At 42.0% G+C, this 24,104-nt stretch overlaps 1 protein-coding gene across 2 annotated transcripts in view; it reads right to left on the bottom strand.

Annotated features, from left to right (window-relative positions):
- Positions 1-24,104, bottom strand: part of arhgef12b (Rho guanine nucleotide exchange factor (GEF) 12b) — a 105,224-nt gene that overhangs the window by 3,368 nt on the left and 77,752 nt on the right. Inside the window, exons 19-37 of one of the 2 annotated variants that reach the window (XM_067256847.1) lie at positions 20,353-20,467; positions 19,970-20,075; positions 19,264-19,494; positions 18,630-18,780; positions 15,406-15,441; positions 14,988-15,154; positions 14,691-14,837; positions 14,454-14,539; positions 14,245-14,370; positions 13,744-13,858; positions 13,141-13,241; positions 12,766-12,843; positions 12,455-12,530; positions 11,081-11,248; positions 8,334-8,421; positions 1,166-1,240; positions 969-1,063; positions 535-810; positions 31-333 (exon numbers count right to left, since the gene is read on the bottom strand). In XM_067256847.1, the coding sequence (XP_067112948.1) occupies positions 31-333; positions 535-810; positions 969-1,063; positions 1,166-1,240; positions 8,334-8,421; positions 11,081-11,248; positions 12,455-12,530; positions 12,766-12,843; positions 13,141-13,241; positions 13,744-13,858; positions 14,245-14,370; positions 14,454-14,539; positions 14,691-14,837; positions 14,988-15,154; positions 15,406-15,441; positions 18,630-18,780; positions 19,264-19,494; positions 19,970-20,075; positions 20,353-20,467 (2,540 nt within the window). The remainder of the gene's footprint in view (positions 1-30; positions 334-534; positions 811-968; positions 1,064-1,165; positions 1,241-8,333; positions 8,422-11,080; positions 11,249-12,454; positions 12,531-12,765; positions 12,844-13,140; positions 13,242-13,743; positions 13,859-14,244; positions 14,371-14,453; positions 14,540-14,690; positions 14,838-14,987; positions 15,155-15,405; positions 15,442-18,629; positions 18,781-19,263; positions 19,495-19,969; positions 20,076-20,352; positions 20,468-24,104) is intronic. The other variant, XM_067256848.1, reaches the window with a different exon arrangement.

Genomic DNA, 24,104 nt, shown 5'->3' with positions numbered 1-24,104 from the left:
CTCCCCACCTCTCTCGCCCTACCCGCTCACCATATTCCTCCGATTTCTCAAAAATGTCTGTGTCACCAGAAGGGAGTTCTGGAGTCCTGTCTTCCTTCCCAGTCTCTGCCTGGTCCAAACCACTGGCGTTTTCAGCGGAGACAACAGAAGGCGGTGTTGTCCTGCAGTCAGGGTTGCTGCTGCTGCTGTCTTCCGGGCCCCTGAGGGAGGTGGTCCTGAGTAGTCGGCCTCCGGCGGCTCGGCCCTTCCTCTGCTCCTTGTCTTTCTCCTGCTCTCTTCCTCCCTCCTCACGGGTCATCATGTGGTTCAGAAGCACCTGCTTTAGGGCTGCCACTGAGAGGAAGGATTGAGGAGTTAGCTTCATGGAGATATTAAACAATAAGCAATATCAATCTACTGCAATTTCAACATCATGAATACGTTTTAAACCCTGCCAAAATGTCATGATAGGGACGATGTGTAATGTCACACGTGTGTTTGGAGCAACTAAACCAGGGGTCTTTCAAGGAATACGTTTTGAAAAAGAAAACTCACAGGTCCTTAGTGCCTCCTCTGCCCTGGAAGGAGCTATGCCAAAAGCATCTGGTTCCTGCTCATCCATGGCGATGCCCTGCCGTGACCTCTGCTGAAGGAAGGGCAGTCTGTCGGCCAGATCGCCTTCCAGGAATGTGCTCACTTCCTCTTCCTCCTCCTCCCCTCCTCTGTCGGGTACAGCCTCTTCTTCCTCCTCGTCCTCTGATTTGACACCATCAAAGGGGTTGGTCCCTATCTGTGGGGCTTGCAGAACCAAAGAAGAAGTGGCATCTTTTTCTAGGAGGACACAGAAAGGAGGGTGTGACTTAGTGTGCTGTAAGTATACTTTACTAACAGAAACAATATTCCAACCAAATGCTCTGTTATTTGAGTGACCATTTCAATACTGACATGATATAATCTTGAGATACAGTATAGAAATATAACCTGAATACCTGGGGACTGGATACTTCCAGTTGAAGTCCTGTCAGGGTCTTTGCTCAGTTTGGGCACTGCCGTACTGATAATCTCAACAGCTTCTTGCTCCACACTGAAATGCACAGACATGCATCAATTACAAAAACCAAGTTCAAAATGTGTGTTTCACACAATAGAGAGGTCTTATAAGCCAAAATAATTCTTAAGACTTTACTCTGTTTGTGGTAAAGGTATGATGTGCAGTTTCGTCTTCATGTTGTCCGCCCTCTGTGTGATTAGACACTGCCACCTGGTGTGGGGAAGGCAACATAACACGGTGAGCTCACAAAGGAGATAATGGGCCTCATTCACCAAATGTTCTTACGAACAAAATTGTTCTCAAACCCCACTTACGCAGTTTTCACGAAGATTCTGGCATTCACCAATGTTTTCTTATTTGGGATTTGTTCTTAGGTAAGAACAGAATTTACGCACACCCAAGAGCACTCTTAGGCACAATTGAGAGCTGACATGTTTGCGCAAAATAAATAGTTATCGTCCGTTTTAATTTAAAATTGAATATTTCTCTCCTTTATAATTTTATAATTAGTTTTATTTTACACATTATTTTTGTTTGTTTTAATAAATACACACTACACTTACACTGCTGCTCATTTGTAAAGCACTTTGAATTTCCATTGTGTATGAATTGTGCTAGGCCTATATAAATACAGTATTTTACAAATCGCTATGACAATTTTTTCAATACTTTTAACAAGTTTCCCAAACTCTTGCCACAGTTAGCACAACATCCATATGTATTGGCTATACCATTAACACATTTCTTGTTGCTTTGACACAAAATGCATAGAATAAACACAAATGTTAAATGCCTGAACTTCTTTTACACACAAGCTCAACCAAGACCAAAACAATCGATTTTTACTTCCCAATTTACCAATGCTTTCACATTATGTCAGAACAGATAACATCATGTTAAAAACCTAACTTATTGGCTAAAGTCAAAGTGAACAGCTGTTCATATTGTAAATTGAAATACAAACATATCCCCTGTATTTTATTCCATTGCTACTGAGAAACAGCTGGTTGAAGTTATGCAAATACTGTAAATCACAGCTGATTCCCAACTCGGAAACACTCAGGTATATACAGTAAGAGGACCTCTTTGGGATGATCTTATGTGGAAAAAGAACAATACAGAGAAACACGAAGAAAGAAAGAATATGTAATGCCTGCACGAGGGAGAGGAAGACAAGTACCAGGACAAGGGAGATGAGTGGGGCAAGGGAGAGGAGTTAGAATGTGTGGTGGTGCTCAGAGAAGGGCCAGAGCTAGGGTAACTGATGAAATATTGTAAATGGCAGCTATATTGCATATTTCTTGCAGTAATGTCCTGTTGCAACTGAAGCCTTTACTGCAGCAATTATGTTTTTGTCTTCTTTTTTTCAATACAGTAACCGTACATTCTATAAAGCTACTCTGAGATGGGTCATTCATTTTTTGTTCTGAATTTCTGCAACAAAAGACACAAAATGCATGCATTTACTAAACCCAACAAAACAAAAATGTAAAGAGGCTTCAAAAGAAACTGCACTGCAAAACACAATCTATGATCCATATACTGTGAGACCTGACACATATACTGTATAATAGAATGCAGTTTCTGTAATTTCATCTGATGTTAGTGTTTTTTTTAATGACGTGCTATGATTGATTCAATGTTCCTGTTGAAAGAGAACGTGTGTTAGTGTTTTGGTAGACATGGTGTATTGTTTAGTGTATTTTTGTGTTATGAAAATGAGTGTTTGAGTTGAGTTTACAATGTGTGATTTTGAGCATGAAATTAACAGTTTTGCCAATTGTGTGTGGTAAGTGTGTTGGTGCATTAAGAGTTAAGGAAACTTGTTAGATGTATTGAAAAGAATGTCATAGCGATTGTAAAAAAACTGTAAACTACCCTTGCTTTGCCTTCAATTCAAATCAATTATGTTAACAGGGATCGTTGCCATCCAATAATAAGTGACTTATCACTGTATTTATAGGCCCAAAGTAGGCTTATTCCGCACACTAGGACTACACCACACAATGGCGTATTTATTGCTGCTGCAAAATATTGCAGATCGTTCCCTGAGGAGGGAACACATCTTCCTTGACCATACCGATTTATTTGCAGAGAGCGATGAGTAGGCTACCTGTTGGAATGCTTTAGGCTACCAAGAGCAGTCCTCATGGATATTTGTAACAGTCAACTGATTTCTCTATGTTTTTTTGTTCAATCGAATTGTTTGTATATATGTGTTCGCTGGGCTGTGTGTGTGCACGCTAGACTGCATGTTCCAATTTATTTGACATCGTGGCTGGCTAGGGGTGCGTGTTACAATGTATTACAATCAGTGGCGATTTCTTTAAGACTGTGGGAAGCTCAGCGTCCCCTAAAATGTCAACAAATTAATGGTCAAATATTTACTATTGTGTTAACAATTTAAATGCGTTAGAACACGTTCCTATCGAAGACGAGTTCTTTCAGAATCAGCTACATATATTAGCAGGTCGACTGACTGATTTCCTTCTCATACATTCCCGTAGCGTCACAGTGCATTTCCCTGTTGAAGCTCAGCTTCCATGAACTTCAATGGGGCTGCTTTTAACAGTTTTTTTCAGTGCTTCAGCGTCTCTGGGGGTGAATGGAGAAGTGGGCTGGCCTGGACGCTGGGCGTGATGATTGGAGGGGATTACAAAAAGTCACCAAAGCTATTCAAGCTCAGTCCCATCGCGGATTTTGCAACTGTAGTTGAAAGACAAACTGCAGCAACCTATTTCTTGGTATTTGCTTGGCGAAATTGCTAACCAATTTTCATCAAACATTTCATACAATTATACACCACGTTCCTTGTTTCAGTTTACATTTAGTCATTTAGCAGACGCTCTTATCCAGAGCGACTTACAGTAAGTACAGGGACATTCCCCCGAGGCAAGTAGGGTGAAGTGCCTTGCCCAAGGACACAACGTCAGTTGGCATGACCGGGAATCGAACTGGCAACCTTCGGATTACTAGTCCGACTCCCTCACCGCTCAGCCACCTGACTCCCTGGTTTAACCTAATTTCCACATTTTCTCCTTGATTAATATTGTTATGTTAGATCGTTCGTTCATTCATTCAGTAGGCTAGGCTAGTGTTGTAGGGGTGAACTAGCCAGTGAACTAGCCAAAAAAAAAAAAAAAAAATGAGCTTCCCCTCTTTGAAAGACCAGCATCCGCCACTGATTACAATGTATCACATACTGATATTTTTGTCTGTCATAATTTAATTACCAATCCCTCTCCCTCTCTTTAATATATATTGATAAAAATCATAGTAATAATAATATATACAGTTAGGTCCATAAGTATTTGGACATTGACACAATTTTCATCATTTTGGCTCTGTATACCACCACAATGGATTTTAAATGAAACAATCAAGATGTGCTATAAGTGCAGACTTTCAGCTTTAATTTCAGGGTATTTACATCCAAATCAGGTGAACGGTGTAGGAATTACAACACATTTTATATGTGGCCCCCCCCTTTTTAAGGGACCAAAAATAATTGGACAAACTAACATAATAATAAATCTAATTGTCACTTTTAATACTTGGTTGCAAATCGTTTGCAGTCAATGACAGCCTGAAGTCTGGAACCCATAGACATCACCAGACGCTGGGTTTCGTTCCTGGTGATGCTCTGCCAGGCCTCTACTGCAACTGTCTTGTTCTTGGGGCATTTTCCCTTCAGTTTTGTCTTAGCAAGTGAAATGCATGCTCAATTGGATATAGGTCAGGTGATTGACTTGGCCATTGCAGAACATTCCACTTCTTTGCCTTAAAAAACTCTTTGGTTGCTTTCGCAGTATGCTTCGGGTCATTGTCCATCTGCACTGTGAAGCGCCGTCCTATGAGTTCTGAAGCATTGGCTGAATCTGAGCAGATAATATTGCCCGAAACACTTCAGAATTCATCCTACTTCTTTTGTCAGCAGTCACATCATCGATAAATACAAGGGAACCAGTTCCATTGGCAGCCATACATGCCCACGACATAACACTAACTCCACCATGCTTCACTGATGAGGTGGTATGCTTTGGATCATGAGCAGTTCCTTCCCTTCTCCATACTCTTCTCTTCCCATCATTCTGGTACAAGTTGATCTTGGTCTCATCTGTCCATAGGATGTTGTTCCAGAACTGTACAGGCTCTTTTAGATGTTTTTTGGCAAACTCTAATCTGGTCTTCCTGTTTTTGAGACTCACCAATGGTTTACATCTTGTGGTGAACCCTCTGTATTTACTCTGGTGAAGTCTTCTCTTAATTGTTGACTTTGACACAGATACGCCTACCTCCTGGAGAGTGTTCTTGATCTGGCCAACTGTTGTGAAGGGGTTTTTCTTCACCAGGGAAAGAATTCTTCTGTCATCCACCACAGTTGTTTTCCGTGGTCTTCCGGGTCTTTTGGTGTTGCTGAGCTCACCAGTGCGTTCTTTCTTTTTAAGAATGTACCAAACAGTTGATTTGGCCACACCTAATGTTTTTGCTATCTCTCTGATAGGTTTGTTTTGATTTTTCAGCCTAAGGATGGCTTGCTTCACTGATGGTGACAGCTCTTTGGACTTCATATTGAGAGTTGACAGCAACAGATTCCAAACACAAATACCATACTTGAAATGAACTCTAGACCTTTTATCTGCTCCTTGTCAATGAAATAACAAACTCCCTTTATGAAGGAATAACATACACCTGGCCATGGAACAGCTGAGCAGCCAATTGTCCAATTACTTTTGGTCCCTTAAAAAGGGGGGGGCCACATATAAAATGTATTGTAATTCCTACACCGTTCACCTGATTTGGATGTAAATACCCTGAAATTAAAGCTGAAAGTCTGCAATTAAAGCACATCTTGATTGTTTCATTTCAAATCCATTGTGGTGGTATACAGAGCCAAAATTATGAAAATTGTGTCAATGTCCAAATACTTATGGACCTAACTGTATATTTAAAAATATTTTGCGTGGGGGGGGGGGGGCCTCGGGGAGGCTTCTACCCCGGGCCCCAGATGACCTTAACCTGGCCCTGATTCAGATTAAAGTTAAACCGTTTATTTTTCACTTCAGCAGTTCTGCGCCCTTCTCCAGATACAGCGTTCACTGCATGAGTAATTGCATTCCGTGCATCGGTTTTATTTACTGCTTCGTATCCACAGCTGAGGCTACTAAATATGATGTGTCGTTTGACGCTAACTTCTTGCAGCTGTACCTCCACTTCAGAATTACTAAAGTTTTTCTGTCTATTGTCGAGGCCTCCACTGTCTTTACCACGTCTTTTTGACATTTCTCGAGTGTGCACACGGCCCTGCCATCGGATTCAAGACCCTGGTACTGACCTTCCAAGCAGTAAACGGGACTGCACCCGTCTACATCAAGTCTCTCCTGCAGACCGTAGGTGACGGGTGGGGGTACACCCCCACCCGTCACCTACGGTCTTCTTCAGACAACCGCCTGGTGATCCCACTGCTCAAGACCGCCCGGTCCCAACACAAGCTCTTCTCCTGTATGGCCCCCCAGTGGTGGAATCAACTCCCCACCTCCATCAGAGACACTGACCGTCTCTCCACCTTCAAGAAAAGGCTCAAGACGCACTTGTTCCGGGAGTACAACGGTACTTAGGAATGGTTCGCTTGACCCGATGTTAGTTTCCTCAAGGATCACAATGACTCTTGCTTAGAGACTTGTTGCTCTTGTGGCTAGTGGTAACTGATTTAAATTTTTGTACTCGCTGTGATATATTGTTTTTATTATTGTTGCTTGCTTTTCCCACAGGTACACTTGCACTTATAGCGGTTCATGTTGTTTAATTGTAACTTGTTTAACTACATGCTCTTATGGTTCTTCCCTTTGGCACTTACTTTGGTTGTTCACAATGTGTGCTTCAAGTTTTGGCTACTCGCAATGTTTTTGTGGCTATCTTGTTGTTATGATCAGTGACCTATGCACTTTGTAAAGCTCTCTCTTGGAAGTCGCTTTGGATAAAAGCGTCTGCTAAATGAATAAATGTAAATGTTTACCTATGCTAAATAGGAGCAACGGGGCACAAGCTTTCAACTTACAACATATTGGGATTCATCATTCTAAGATCAAACCTGCGAACAATTCTGCTGTTTAGGAACACGTCATGAATCACACGTAGATTTTTCTTAGGAAATTAAGAACAAATGTAAGAAATAACTTAGGAAGATATTGGTGAATGAGCCCCAATGTACGCACACCTAAGAGCCCTTACACACAATTGAGAGCTGGCATGTTTGCGCAAAATAAGTAGTTATACAGTTTTCGCCCATTCTAATTTAAAATTGAATATTTTTCTCCTTTATAATTTTGCAACTAATCACTTTCATTATTTCACACGTAATGATATGTTTGTTTGTTTTAATAAATACACTCTACACTTACACTTCTGCTCATTTGTAAACCACTTTGAATTGCCATTGTGTATGCATTATGCTAGGCCTATTTAAATAAACTAGCCTTGCTTTGCCTTCAATTCACATCAATTATGTTAACGGGGAACCTTGCCATCCAATAACAAGTGACTTCTCACAGTATTTATATTCCACACACTAGGACTACACCACACAATGGCATATTTATTGCTGCTGCAAAATGTTACAGATTGTGCCCTGAGGAGGGAACGCATCTTCCGTGACCATACCAATTTATTTGCAGAGAGTGACGAGTACCTGTTGGGACGCTTTAGGCTACCAAGAGCAGTCCTCATGGATCTTCTATCTTTTGAAATATGTTTTTTTGCCTGAGATTTCACATCAAACCATTTCTTTTTCACTTCATCAGTTCTGCGCCCTTCTCCAGATACAACCTTCACTGCATGAGTAGGCTAATTGCATTCCATGCATTGGTTTTATTTACTGCTTTGTATCCACCGCTGACGCTAAATATGATGTGACGTTTGTCGCTAACTTCTTGCAGCAGTACCTCCACTTCAGAATTACTAAAGTTTTTCTTTCTTTTGGATTCGGGGCCTCCACCGTCTTTACCATGTCTTTTCGACATTTCTCTGAGTGTGCACACGGCCCTGCCATCTCAAGCCCTTTTATGGGAATTAACGGGGCGTTTACCTATGCTAAATAGGAGCAATGGGACACAAGCTTTCAATTTTCATCATTCTAAGACCACACCTGCAAACAATTCTGCTGTTTAGGAACACGTCATGAATCACACGTAGACTTTTCTTAGGAACTGTCTTAAGAACAAATGTAAGAAATAACTTAGAAAGATATTGGTGAATGAGGCCCATTGAAATAAGACACTGAAAAGAAGAGGTTGGACAGACTTACGTTCTCTGCTCTGACACCGTCTGTGCCATTAGCTCATAGATTTGGGCACCGTTGTCTGACATGGACAACACGAAGAAGGACTTGTTATCTGAAAAGGGAGAGATGTGACATTCCATTTTATTCATTTAGCAGAAGCTAAATGTCTTAGGAGAAGAACCACAAGGGGGGAGTGTGCAGGGGTCGATGTTCCCGAGTCTATGCGTACTGCTGGATGATGTCCTGGAGGTATGCAGGATCCATCCTGTCGCTCTCAGTGTAGGTAAGTGTTATATCTTAATTAACAAGGTAAACCTTAATAAATGAACAGACCGGAGGCGGCGTGCAGTTAACTTAATTCTTTATGTGAACCTAAGAGACACGGTACATTACAACCTGCCCAATAGCGGCGCTTCAGTACAGTGGCCCAACAGGGCCAAAATTAAGGATAAGAAGTATAGAACCCCAATACAACACATTTCCTTCCCCCTTATTTAACTTAACCACCGGCAATACAACACAATCACTATGAGAACTTCTATTTTAGGACAGGATGTATGGGTTACATTTGTAAACTATAAGTTCAAGCAGCTTGCCGTCGGGCTTGTTTTTGCTGATAGTGTTGCACAATTTCACTCCCTGTTGGTGGTTTGCTTAAGTCCATGTTCGTTCTCTTTTGAGTAGTCGTGCTGTTGGAGATGACTTTGTGGTGCTATGTGGGGTGTTCCGGTAGGTCAACAGGAAACGGTTTAGCCGCTGATGGAGGGTACCCAGACCCACAGATGCCTTTAGGCTGTGCTTCAGTGTTTGCACAAACCTCTCAGCTAAGCCATTAGTGGCCGGGTGTTAGGGTGCAGACCTAATGTGTTGAACACCATTGACTCTGAGGAACACAGTCATCTCTTCGGACACAAACTTAGGCCCGTTGTCACTCACCAGACGATCCGGACTTCCGACTGAACATTTCTCCCAGTTTCTCCATGGTCTTCTTTGTTGTTGTTGAAGTCATGATGGCAACCTCAGGCCACTTACTGTGTGCGTCTACGACCATGTCCTAAAATGGTCCAGCGAAATCGATGTGTATGCGCTGCCATGCCACAGCTAGCCACTCCCATGGATGAACAGGAGCTGGTTGCGGTGCATTTCGCACTCTGTGACATGTGGTGCACAATTTAGCTTTCTCTTCAATGCACTTGTCCAATCCCGGCCACCAGAAGTAGCTTTGGGCCACCTCTTTCATGCTCACCATGCCACAGTGTCCGGCATGGAGCTGTTTCAGCATAGGTCTGCGCAGTGATGGGGGCATGATGACCCTTCTCCCCCACAGCAAACACCCCGACTGCACAGACAGTTCTTGTTGTCTGACCCCATATGGCTTAGTTTCAGGTGTGTCTGATATCTTTTTCACTTTTTTTAAGGCTTCTATTACTATAGACAACACCGGGTTGTTCCTTGTGGCTATTTTCACTTGATGTGCTGTAACAGGGGCATCTTCAACTTGGTGGAAGTAAAAGATGTCTGAGTGCCGTGTCATAGGTCTAGTTACAGGAAGTGGAAGGCATGAGGCCATCTGCGTTGCCAAGAGGTTCTGATTTCCTATATTTGATGTCATAGTCATGGCCTGACAACAGCAAAGCCCTATGGAGTTAGATTAGTTTCATAATTCACAAACAAACGTAACGCGATTCACAAATGTATTTCGTTATTCACAAAAAAATAAATTGCGATTCACAAATGTATTTCGGGTTTCACAAATAAATGTAGCTTGAATCACAAATGTATTCCGTGATTCACAAATAAATGACCCCATTACATTTGTTTGCAACCTGATGAACACAAGTTACAAATCGGACGAACACAGGTTACAAATCCCTGCATTTGTGTGTGGATTTTTTTTAACTTTCCTGACGCGCTTTGATTCACAAATGCATTTTTTCTAAAAGATATTCTCTGCAACCTATCAGATGTGTCTAACAATTTTTGCCAATCACAGCTAGCTTGCTAAACGTTAGCCTAGGAAACACTTAAAATGACTAAACATGGATCCTGCCATTCTCAAGAATATTTTATCACGTATGATAATCAGTTTAATAAGATTAACAAGCAATATTTCACCTACATGCTACCAGACAACATTGCTCGTGATCTCAAGGAGACAATGTTCGTTATTATGGCAGGTTGTTGTAGTCCACATAGACACGTTAATGTGATTGGCTAAAATTGGGAGACATCTGATAGGCTGCAGAGAATATCTTTTAGAAAAAATGCATTTGTGAATCTAAACGCGTGAGGAAAGTTCCAAAAATCCACATGCAAATGGAAGCCTCCTTGGCTGCCATTTGCATGTGGATTGCATCACTAAGGGATTCATGTTTGAATTAGATAAGTATAGAACCCCAATACACCACAGTAAGGATCAAGGTTTTGCACCTATCTTCGCGGCGGCAGTCAGCCAATGAAACAACCTCAGGGGGGAGTTGGGTGTGAGTACTTGGGGAGCTTGAAGATTAGACGGGCGGCCGCATTCTTGACGATCTGCAGAGGGCTTATGTTACCCCCTGGTAGGCCAATAAGGAGGTAGTTACGATACCATATCACTGGGACTCCCATAGTGAGTGAGTGAGGTGCTTAAGTTGACCCTCTTCAGCAGACCTGGAAGGTCCTATCAGATAGGTAGGACCGGAACTATTTTGTCTTGTACGAAATTGCTGCTTAGGACTCTGATAACCCAGATCGCTTTCAGTTTTTTTCCCACAGAGCAGGGAACTCACCAGTTGCCACAGAGCGCACCAGCACGGTACTGAGCTTGATGATGGGGCTGAAGATGTGCTTGGTGTCTGCTGTCCCTGCCAGGTTCTTGCTGTGGCACTTGAGAACCAGGCGTTCATCCTGCTTCTGCAGAAGGACCAGGATGTCCTCAAGAAGCAGGGTGTACAGTTCTGAAGGGAGAAGGAGGAAAGTAGTACTGGCACATCAGAATCATTAGCATATTAACCAGCTAGATCACTTTCTGGCTAAAGCTAGCACGTCACCACCTAACAGTACATCTGGTCTAGAACTGAATATATTTCAATATACAGTCAACTCTGGAATTATTGGCACCCCTGGCAAAGATGAGTAAAACATGTTTCACCTTTTTGTCGTTTAGCTTAATTTCCCATTGGAAAAGGAATTGAACTATCCAAACTTCAATTTAAATTAATTAATTTAGAGAAAATAAAATCTGTGATCGATAACAATGTTTTTTAAATAAAACCATGTGTGCCACATTTATTGGCACCCCTACATTGAATGCTTTGTACAACTTCCTTTTTCCAATAAAACAGCACTAAGTATTCTCCTTAACATCTATTTAAGTTGGAGAATACAGAGCTAGGAGTCTGAGAGCATTTTTCTTTACAGAATCTCTCCAGATCATCCAGGGTCTTAGGTCCTCTCTTGTGCACTCTCCTTGCAGCAAACCACAGGTTTTCAATGGGGTTTAGGTCAGCGGACCTAGATGGCCTTGTCAGAAACCGGATTTTGTGTTCAATTAAAAAATGTGTTTATTGATTTGGACGTGTTAAGGATCATTGTCTGCTGAAAGATCCAACGACAATCCAGTTTTAGTTTCTTGTCATAGACAGCCAGATTCAGATTGAAAATATCCAAGTATTTCATAGTTTGTGACTTCTGAAGCTCAACATACTTTTCCCTCATTTGATTTGTGTGTTTTCCTATCTTTCCCATGTTGATGAATACAGCATGAATAAGGGAATATTGACTCTGTCACCTCATATATATGCCTATGAAAGAGGAAGTCACAGATTACTGCTTGTAAATTCCTAAACACTATGATCAACTTTAAAAAGTCAAATATTAGTGATTAGAAAAATGCTTTAGTTAGATTCTGTTCGGAAGAATTTCTAGGGGTTTCAATAATTGTGGGACTCATGGTATAATAAAAAATAAGATACTTTTTTTCTCAAAATAAATCCAACTTTGGGAAGTTGGATTGTTCTCATTTTCTGACATTAAGCAAAATTACAAAAAGGTGACATTTTTGTAGCACTTTTTTACTCTTTACCAGGGGTGCAAATAATTTCTGAGTTAACTGTATAATATGTATGATATTGAAAGATGTTATTTGTTATGGAAGGTCATACCAATGATCTTGTCTTTGTTGACTTTCCAGGAAAGAGGTCCTTCATGTACCATCTTCTTCTTGGTGAGGTCCAGATTCTATACAAAAACGGGGAAAGGCACCAAAAATGTTGGAGTTGATCTCATTGCAACTCTTGACCCAAGTCATTGTTTTGGAGTGATATTTTAAGATATTGTCTATCAATGGTTTTCTCTAATCACAAGCACAATATGGAAAAGAGGAGTTAATTTCAAGATTTTATCAAGAACAAAAAAAAAAAAAATGAAAGAAAAAACTATCAAAAATAGTGAAAGTTTTGCTGTTGGACCTCACCTTAAACTCAGATATCATAGGGTTCTCACTCTGCTTCAGAGATGACAGGTCTAACCGTCGCTGGTAATCTTCTAGCCTCTGGAAAGCAAAGAAAAACATTCATGAGCACCTAAGATTTTGAATATAATTTAGTCCTGCCACTAAAACAACATGATGAGACAAGTTACTTTGCTCGACATCATTTGAAGATATGACGTAATTTCTTTTATATTATTTGTATATATTAAAACATATATTACAAGGACAAATCACAGAAATAATTTATTAAAATGCAAAGCAACTACAAATACATAACAAGTAAGACTGCTTGTATAGTATATTTTTTATACACTTTTGAAGCCTTTTAACCTCAAGTCTAGTTATGTGCCTTCTCACCAGTTTGTTCTCTGCCTCTTTGACAGCTTGGTTGACGTAATTGAGTATCTTTCTACAGCACTCCCCAGCTCTCTTCACCTTGTCTCTTTCCTCTGTGTCATCTGTGGCACAGTTTAGATACAAGCCAAAAGTCAACGGAGAACCCACTATATACCGTATTTCTTTGAATAAACGCTGCAGCGTTTATTAAATAACGTTCATTTTTGGTGCTGTGTTTATTCGAGGGCGGCGTTTAATTAGTTAGAGAGATTTCGTGAATTGTAGCTGCAGTGCAGCCATAGACAACTTTGTTGCTGGCATTGTGAAAAATGAATCATGCGATTCATACACATTAGCTTTCAAACAGAAAGCTGTGCAGAAAGTTATGTACATGTGGAATAAATACTGGGGTTGAATTTAACCAATTAAATAACCGTTTTCAGATTTTTTGGGTGCAGCATTTATTCGAGGGCGGCGTTTATTCAAAGAAATACGGTACATCAATAACCATCGCCCCGCCGACACCAAAAAACTGCCTCAAAATATCCCTTGATACATTGGTAACAGGTTTGTATTGGTGTGTTTATATTTGCACACTGGTGATAGCAACTGTGTTCAGTGTACCTGTGTACTTGGCTATGCTCTCTAACAAAAGCGGATACTTGGTGAGTCTCTGCATCTCCACTGGAATGATATCCTTTAGCTGCAGTCTGCGACAGAGGCGGTTACTTTCTGCTTCCTGCCAGATGAAAAGACAGAGTTAGCGTCATACAGATGTCTCCCCTGTACTGCTACTCTCTACCTCTACCTCAGCATGAGCTGCCAATGATCTTTAACCTTGCAAGATAGCTGCATTTGCATGATATAGACGGTGATAGACAGATGGTTTATCACACACTTGGCAATTTCTTTTTTAAAGGGCCAGCCCTTTTCCAAACAGTTTCCAAGGATGACTTGGTTATGTGTAACAACCTATCTGGCGAGTCAGGTTAAATGATATTGGCCTTCATAGAATTCATTGATTAAACTCTCATTGTATAGTTGTACTCGGGACTATATTGTGTATAGCCTTGCCTAACCTACCTCAGCATAGTTGAAGTATAAATATTATTGGTAATACTGTACCTGCATAAAGGAGGTGAAGCGCTGGTCTTTCTTCTGTCTGGTCTTGATAAGTTCTAATGCAAATGGCTGATTACTGCAGAAGGTGCCCACTGCCCGCTTGATCTTCTCCTCCTCTCCAGCACTGAACTATATTGTGTACACACACACAGTGTCTGTGAAACGCAAGTTTACTTTGCCATATGGCATTAGTATATGAAAGCATCCTTTACCCATGCTAGCAGATCATCTCCTATCTGCCCGATGACTGATGTCTCATTCTTTTTGCGTATAGCCGTCATCTGATCTGTTATAGACACTGGATTGCAGGGAGGGAGCACGTGTTTATGAACAAAAACTACAAATTTGGTTTAGTTTTGACATAAAGTAGTAGTCCTTCCACCAAGCAACCCACACTCAAAAACGGTTGTTGTGTTATGACCCTGGTCAGTTGGGGGATAGTGTTTTACCATGTAGCTGAACGATCTCCTCCAGGTTAGTGAAGATGTGTTTGATGTCGACTGGAGGGAGGATGCCATCTCTGGTTAGCTTCTGGTAGAAAACGTAGTCTAGAACCTTCAGCATTCTCAGGTGTGCTCGCTCAGTGTAAAAAAGTTCTGTGGTGTACAATATTACACTTTAAGGCGCAACTTATTCCCTCTGTTCAGTTCACTCACACCTTAAAGATAATTTGAAAGAAAACTAAAGACGGTTCAGAAATGTTGAATACTTAACAGCACAGCACTTAACAGCATTTTAAGACACACCATTGATAACTTCCTGTCTCTTGATTTCCTGTGGTGTAAGGCCAGCCAGGACGTCTCGACTGACCAGCTGCTGCCAGTTGGGAGGGTCCTGTTCGCACTCAATCTCATTCCCTTGGTCATCTTCGCTTTGCACGTCTGTAGAGGTCAAACCGCTTAACCCTTCCATCCTGTAAGAGTGATGGGGAGGATGGAGGGATTATAGATGTTAAAGCTCTCACTGGAAAAAATAGAAATTAAAATGAATAAACGGAGACTGATTAATAAGCCGAGAGGGGAGGTGTGATTGGATCTAAGGGTTTTTTCATTTTGAAACCTAACAAGATGTATTCCCAAAAGACACGTTTAATCAAGTTTGATTACATTGGATGACTCAAACGAAAATCAAGATGGCGGTAGCAAAAGAACAGGAGATGCTCACCTCCGAGCAGGCTTGGGCGTCCCTCCCTCTGGAGCTCTGAAAACAGATCAGAATCTTAAATCCCCCACACTGCTGCTGCCCACATAAAATTATTTGCCTCACTGGCCTTGCTATCGTGAACCAGCATGCGCTAAAGTCCTTCCAACGAGGTCACTTATAATCCACAAGGAACAAGAAAAGAAAACACACACAAAACAAACAAGACACACAGATCTTCAGAATTCTGCCCTTTGGTCTTAAGGGGTGATTGATTGCAAAACCGATTTTACCTTGTCATAGTTGAAAAATGACAGTTTGGTGTGTCAAATAGACATACAGTGAACCTCAAAGTCCATTGAAACCTCTTTCCTATCAAAATTTCACTTCTCACTACTATTTTGAAACTGCAACTTGCAAACACTAGCTTTTGAAACAGTGCAACTTGTGACGTCACAGCTAGATAGCGAAAACACCTAGATTGTAGGCATGTAAACTAGTTTAGCTTGCTAAGCAAGAGCATAGGTAGGATGTGTGATGATTTAGCCTAGTTTATTGGCAATGGGGCTAACGTTATTTCATGTTCCTGACTGTGTTTCATTCAAATAAATAACCTGTGTTGTCATGTAAATCTACATGACAACACAGGTCTGGGGTCGCTCGGTTGGGGAAAAACTATGTCCGAACAAGAGCTGTTCGGACCAATCAAATTGTCTGGGCAGGCTTTATACGATGATGGACAGATGATCAACAGTAACGTAATCAACCACATCACCAAAGAGCGCTTGGGTTGAATTAGTTTTCAACAAACAACATACTCTGTTGCTCTGATTGGTTGTAGGTCTATCCAATTGAGTGAAGAGGCATTGTTTTCCGGGTTCAGTTGAAACACGCCCCATACTCACAACCCAACAGAGCAGTATCAGACTCATATTCTGACTAGAATTATGAGTATGACAACATCAGGCTAAGAGCAAACTAAAGCTGAGTTGAATCACGATAGTTTGTTTGCTAAGCTGTAGTGCTAACGTTACCCACCTAAGGCGATCCTGTTTACTTTGACAACAGAAGTGGAAGTAGTAAACGTAAACTAACGTAATAATTTCAAATGATATCTAGTCAATCTGTTGAAAACAGTGTTGTGTAGACATAATAGATTTATTTGTTCGTCTCCACCTTTGTTGTTTCAGTGAGTGCTGTTGGCCATGTTGCGTCTTTGCTCCGCAGCTTCACTCGTTGTAAACCAACCAATCAGCACGCAGCTAATCTATATATTCATGAGCATACCATAAAAGGAGAAAACCTAGCTTTTTTCCCGGGAAAATTTCACTGGATGTATCAGGGGGCATAGAACAGCACCCGGGCCATTTTCAGCCCAACCAATGTTACATACCCTATATGGAAACCTTAAAGATCCTGTAAAGTGGAATTGAAAACAAGTTTTAAGTTCACCACACCACAGAAGAATGTGTTATTAACTACCCATCCAAATTCGAATGAAAAAAAACAAGTATGTTAAATTAGGCTTTGAAATCGTGACAAAATCATCACTTTTTTCTGCTTGAGACTGGGGGTCGTGTCGCTTGAAGGAGCTGAAGCTCCGCCCCTCGCTGCCTACCTACGACCAAGATAATGGACGCTACGTCAAGCCGAACAAAACAGTATAGAATTAGAATGTATTTGTTCAATGAGTGAAACATACAGATGCATATAAATGAAATGTTCCCCTGAGCTGTAACACAGGAGTAAAAATGGACACCAGAGACAGCAAACAGTGAGCTCTCCAACTACTTCTAGCACATTAGCTACCATTTCACCAAAATACCATCATTCTACACCGAGTAGCCTAATATCAAGTTAGCGGTTTGCACTAACTCATAGCAGAGATACCTCTGGAAAAGTTATCTAGTATAATTATAACAAGCACACAGAACTGAGTGATGAACTGCTGGCAGTGGTGGATGGTTCAGGTGCGACCGGAGGAGGAACGGCCGGGAGGGCGATGCTCGGTACGGCTCCACGCTGCAAGAGAAGCTGTGTGTCCCTGAACTCCGTCTGTCTCTGGTCTATGTTAAAATTATCCGCCGTGAAATGGTCACTGCAGAGGCGGCTGTTGGAGTTTATCCGAAGCTTTCCATTAGCGTGGCTCTTCACAAAATCAATCCACCTATTTTTCCTTTCCTCATCAATAAGGAAATTAAATAGCGCTGCAGCACAGCTGAAGTTCTTGCATCCAGGGAAGATGCAGTTGCGGGTGGAGGAAGACATCCTGAAGCTAGCTAGTTAGCTGATGTAGGCTACAATAACAGTACAACAGGAGGAGCCACTCAGTGATCTGACGTAGATGGGTCAAAATGACGTAGATAGGTAATTGGTCTCCGCCCATTAAAACCTGATCTGCAAATGGAAAACAAACTGTTTTACGGTCTAACTTCACATTTCAGGCGCTTTGCACATGCTTTCAGGAACTCATTTCACACGTATATAATGTACTGAGAAGCAAATCATGGAATTTGCTTTACAGGATCTTTAAGGAACAGTGTGAAATACCCCAAAAACCCAGTCAATCACCCCTTTAAGACTGTGATTTACAAAGGAAGTAAACGGCTATGTCTGTTTCCAAGCCTATCCAAGCGTAGCATTGTAAAGTGAGTGACCCAACATTTATTGCATTGAGACCGCAGTTGTGACCATGTCAGAATGAAGGGATGATGAGTTTGGAAGTGGTACGACACGGCAGTAGAGTGAAACACTATGGGTCGGGAGGGGGGTGTGAGGGAATGACAGGACAAATATTTCTGGATCATGCAATCTTTTTGGTCAGTGTACACGCTTAGATCTTAGCTGGCCTCCAGTGTACTGTCCACTCTGATTGCATAAAGCATTAGGGAAGAGAGTGGATGGATGATATTTGATACAGCATTGTTGCATTTGTTGCTGGACATGCAACGTGTGATTTTGGGATTAATCCTATACTGTATATACAGTCAGTAAGTAAGTAAGTAATGTAGTTAAAACAAAGTAACTTAACATTTCTGTTGAAGCAAAAAATGTGCATACCAGTTGGAGTTAGACACAAGACAAGTCTGGCCATAGCAGCAATACAATAATTACATATATAAATAGATTCTGCATAGAGAGAGAGGGGGACAGTAATTCTAACTAAATGACATTGTCCTTTATTCTAATACAGTGTGAAACTGTTTGAAATTCTTAACTAATCTCTGTATTTGTGGTGCAAAACGTACCTGTCACTTTCTCGCTCCTCCTCTTGTAATTGGTCTAGGGTGCAGGAGCTGAAGTCAAAGTGGGTGCTGGTTGGGTGGGACATGCCATCGAGGGCATCGCCCGAATGGACCCCCTCGCTAAGTCTGGGCAGAGCAGAGGAGGGAGGGAGGCCTGGAAGGGACACAAAAGAGTCAGTTTCATTCCATTCTATTGTTCCCTCCAAGCCAACAGAAAGCACAGTGCTGATTCCAGCTAAAACTATATTGAAGAGAGATTGCATACAGAATCGTTGCAAGTTATTCCATAGACTTCCTAACGCTCAAAAACGGAAGAGTTGAACAAAAAATAAAACCATTACATGACTGTCGTCCAGAGAAACATCAAAATAGAGCAGAGGGAGGAGGGAGGGTTAAATAATGGTACAGATACAAAAAGACAAGGATGAATGCCCCTGAATCGGGAATAAACAAGAAGCCAAAGGAGGCAATTATTTTCCTCGGCTGACCCTTTGTGTAGCCAGACTGAGCCAGTCTAATAATAGGAACCTGGTCTAGAGAACACACGTGTGTGAGAGGGGGCAAGTGAAAGTTAGGACAAAACAAATGAGGGGGAAGGGGTGTGGGGCAGGAGAAGGGAGAGAAAAAAAGAACTTACCTGAGTCCGAGTCCCGTCCCGTAAAGTCGGAGCCCTGGCTCGCTGGCGCGCTGTGGGGAGGTGAGGTGATATAGGTCAAGGGCTGGGCGCTGGCGTCAGAACCCTCGCTGGATTGGCTCCCACGGGCCCGGCTCCCAGCAGAGGAAGATTCTGGGTGCTCGGAGACCCCCATGGCTGGCTGGGACAGCTGCTTCTGGGGTCGCTGCTTGGTCAGCTCCATGGCCTTGCCAACTGTGCACACACACACAGATGTATACACACACACAAACACACCTGATTAGAGAGTAGACGCAGAGCTTTGGTCCCCATCCACCCTTCGTCTCCTTCTAGGATGCTGGAGGGGAAGGGTGAGGTTGCTTTTGAAATGGAGAGGGCACAAGAAACTCACAGCTCAATCCCTCACATTTACATCACAAAGAACCTTATCACATGCGAATCATGCAACCTTTGTTTGGTCCAGTGTAAACAAACAAAGCCGCTATAAAGAGAGGTCTTTTTAACGGTAATGTTGTGTGAAATTCTAGGGTTTAGTGTGTGGTTTTAGAATTTTGATGACCTTTTGGCTCAAATTCCCCAGTATGTTTAAAAATAATATAAAAGGTGTCTTGACCACAGGAAACTGTTGTTGCACTGCCCTTCCAAACACAACCCAAAAACTCAAGGACTGCAGTCATTTTCAGCTGTTGTGGACGGTCAATCTACGTACTTGATGTGGAGTCCACTCTGCTGGGCCGACGAGGGGGGACGAGGATGCTGGGAAAGCGAGGCTTCTTCACCTTTTCTTCTCCCTCTTTCTCAGGCTTGATGCTCTTCTGCTCGGAAAAGTAATACAGATATATCAGACGCTCGCAAGACAGTCAAGCGAGTGTTAACATGCAAGAGTGGAAGTGGAAAATGGTTCTGTGAAGGAAAGTTAATATGAATGTTTATGTGAGATCCCATCTGTGTCCATTTGCAATTGGTACTGCCAACTGCATAATAGATGGTCATGGTTGATTTGTATAGTGTGCCCCTGTGAGAGAGCTTTTGCAAGTATAGGCTTGTGTCTGCATGTGTGAAAGCGTATGTGTGTTTTGAGCCCTCCATTACCTTTATCTTAGGCAGGAAGTTGATGCGGACTCGTTTGGGTTCCAGACTGCGAGGTTCCTTGACCTTCACCCCCAGGTGCTTCATATAGGTGAGGATGACATACTGCATTGTTGTGCTGAAAACAAAACAACATACATCCCTAGTCAACAGTCAAATATTATGTATTATATAAAAGGCACATCTGTCTGTGCTTAGAAAATATAATTACTAATATCCTGCGCAGAGGAGGTCAAACCACAAACTGAATTTCGAAATTTCGCAGGTGTCGTTTTTATAATCCAGATTTACGTAGTTCGGATCAGCATTTCGACATTCTTTCATGTGCCTCCACGGGCATCATGGGAACTCATCCCAGCCCCTTCATTCAAGTTCAAGTATTTTATTGTCAGATGCACAGAACAACACAGGGTCAGACTGGGCACTGAAATTCTTAGGACAAGCCAACGCAAAGCAACCTGGCATAAGATAACATAAGTACACAGAACATAGATTACATGATAAACTCAAATATAGTAGTAAACCTCCTAATATACAAATAATATACAATATTCAATACAGTATACTAAACCTCTAAATACACATAATAACCTCGGGGAGTCAAGTGGTTTAGGGAATCGGGCTAGTAATCAGAATGTTGCTGGTTCGATTCCCGGCCCTGCCAAATGACGTTGTGTCCTTGGGCAAGGCACTTCACCCTACTTGCCTCGGGGGAATGTCCCTCTACTTACTGTAAGTCGCTCTGGATAAGAGCGTCTGCTAAATGACTAAATGTAGCTGAAAGTGATAGTGTGTAAAGTGTAGCTACCCTCCAGTTAACTTCACGAACACAAGGCGTTTTTGTTTTACAGACATTTATTAACACTTGTTGCCGTCAAATATGCCGTGAGAACTAGATAGATAAATATAGAAAACATACAATGAGTACAGTACAGAGCATTAGCATCGGTGGTAAACATATCACAAACAAAAATATATAATGTAGGCTATAAGTTGTTTAAACATAAATATAACCTTTCATACCTCATTGGCCGCTCAAAATAGGGTAGAAATCAAACTTCAAATTCTTCTTTATATTCTCAAACTCAAACACATGCTTCTCTCTGCACCAAACACATGCTTCTCTCTTCAGTTATTCAAAGGTACGATACAACAAACACCCGACCCCCAGCAGCACAAGAACATTGGTTCCGCTACGCAACAATACACTACACAATCAATAAACACCTCCATGTTTATGCAAATCAACAATGTATTATTACAAAACTATACTTTCTTATATTTATCAAATTATTAAATGAACTTAAATTGTGCCCAACTCTGTTGGCAGCTACATAAAGTGACTAGTGAGAAGTGTATCAGTGTCCATATCAATGTCCATTCAGAAGCCTGATGGCCCTTGGAAAGAAACTGTTGTCCAGTCTGCATGTGCGAGACTCGCCTGCCAGAAGGCAACGGGGTAAAAAGACTGAAGGATGGGTGGTAACAGTCTCTTAGAATCCTGCCAGCTTTCCTGAGGCATCATGTGTGGTAGGTTTCCTGTAGGGCTGGGAGCTTCCTGCTGATGATCAACTCAGCAGACCGGACCACACTACGTAGGGCCTTGGGATCCCTGTCTGTGCAGCTCCCATACCACACTGTGATGCAACCAGTCAGTAAGCTCTCTATAGTGCATCTGTAAAAGTTAGTGAGGATGACTGAGTCCATGCCAAACTTCTTCAGTCTCCTCAAGAAGAAGAGGCGTGGGGGAGAAATAATGGCGGCGTAGAGGGCGGTCGCATTGAAAACAGCTCCTACAATAAATCCTATATTCTAATTTAACCTTCAACAATAACAGCAAAGAAATAACATTCATATTTTAATAACACAATCCTAACACTATTGAACCGAGTATGCTGGGGAAAAAGCCTGAAACAGCTACGAAAGACGATAAAGGCAAAAAGCTAATAGCAATGACCACGGCCAAGGACAGTGCTAGTAGTGACGAACCGTCTGTAGCTAATATCAACGTGCCGCCTGCTTGGTTTCACGAAGAAATGGATAAAGGATTCAACAAAATCCATTCCTTGTTAGACCAAAAGCTGAACTTTGGCTGTGTCAGTAGAAACACTTCTCAGTGACAACCGTGCTCTTGGGCAGCGTGTCAAGGGGGTTAAAGATGAGCAAGCTAGCTACGCAGAAAGCCTCAACGTCTTCCAACAAGACTTCGTCGACTATAGAAAAAGACGCAGGAAGAAATTAGCAGTTTGAAAGAACACATCCTACAAGAGTGGCTTCCGAAAATACTTGATCTAGAGGTAGGGCCCGGGGACACAATTGATACCGAGCGGGCTCACCGTTCACTCCAACGCTCCCTTGGCAAAGGCGGGCGTCCCAGGGCCCTAGTGATCTGGCTGCTTCGCTTTACAGACGTGACAAGACTCCTCGACGCCGCACGGACGAAAGGAAAACTCCATTACGGTAACACCTGGGACACACTGGCTGTGAAGCGCCTAGACGCGCCGCGCAGCGCCACGATCGGCTACGACTGAGCAAAAGCTGTTCACACCAGACGCGAATTTCTCTGCGCCGGTCACCAAGCCTTTCTGCTACTCTGAGCTTTCCTTTACGCTGACATGGTACATAAACATGGCAGTGAGCCCGCTCGATTTCCCAGCATTGATCCTTATCAACTTTGTCCTTGTAAAATTGTTGCTGGGGGTCATACAACAACTCCCTGTGCTTTTCAACTTCGAGAATTCATTTGATGCTGATTTTAGAAATCGACTTGGGGGTTCTCTATAGGCTATGTCTGCACGTATGTGTGTTGGGTGCAACGCGTGACAACTCGTTTCTCTCAAACAAACAAAACAACTACGGGCATGCTAGCTCAACGGATCAATCCGTTTATTTTCATTCGTTTTCATCAGGGTAACAACATGTAAAGGACGTTCGTTAGCAACATTGTGTAATTATAAAGTCTATAACTTTACAAATGTTCACTGTAGTCTACAATTAATGGAGTAAAATCTTATTATGTTTTTTTCTTCAAATATATCAACTAATATGGTGTATTTCATCATCCTGCAGCCGATTTTGCAAGCGTCTCGCAAAAAAATTCGACCAGCTGCCGAAACGATCGCTGCAGATCGCAGGCGATCGCAGGCAATCGCGGCGTTAACTGACTGACATGGAGCATGACAAACTGGGGAAACAATGGCAAGGGCAAATATACTACTCTTCGTTTACCTCTCAATCAAGGTGAGTAGTTATTCTTATAAGGAAAGGGATTCCCTTTCAGGCAGAGCATGTAGAAAAGGACAGTGGGGGCAGATATATTATGGTCAGTGGGTTCATTGGGGAACAGAGGGTCACAATGCTTAATACCTATGGTCCAAACCATGATGACCCCACCTTCTATGTGAACCTCCTTCTTAACCCTCGTGCTGCCTTCGGGTCACATGACCCAAAGGTTCATAATGAACCATCGCTGTGTTTACCCAATTTTACCCAATACAAAAACAAATGAAAAATAATTTTATTTTAACCTTTGCAATGTGGGGGGTCTGAGACAGCCCAACAGTTAAAATAAAATGCTTCACCTTGTTTTTGTATGCGGTAAAGTTGTCGCAATACGACGGTGGGTCACAATGACTGATGGGTCAGAATGACCCGAAGATAACACAAGGGTTAAAGTAACAGGTAACCCCTCAGAGCTTGTAAATGGAGGTGATTTTAACCTGGTATTAGACCCCACCATGGACAGATCCTCTTCC

Source organism: Osmerus mordax, chromosome 19 (assembly GCF_038355195.1).
Source record: "Osmerus mordax isolate fOsmMor3 chromosome 19, fOsmMor3.pri, whole genome shotgun sequence".
NCBI classification, from domain to species: Eukaryota; Metazoa; Chordata; class Actinopteri; order Osmeriformes; family Osmeridae; genus Osmerus; species Osmerus mordax.
This window is presented reverse-complemented; position numbering and strand designations above follow the sequence as displayed.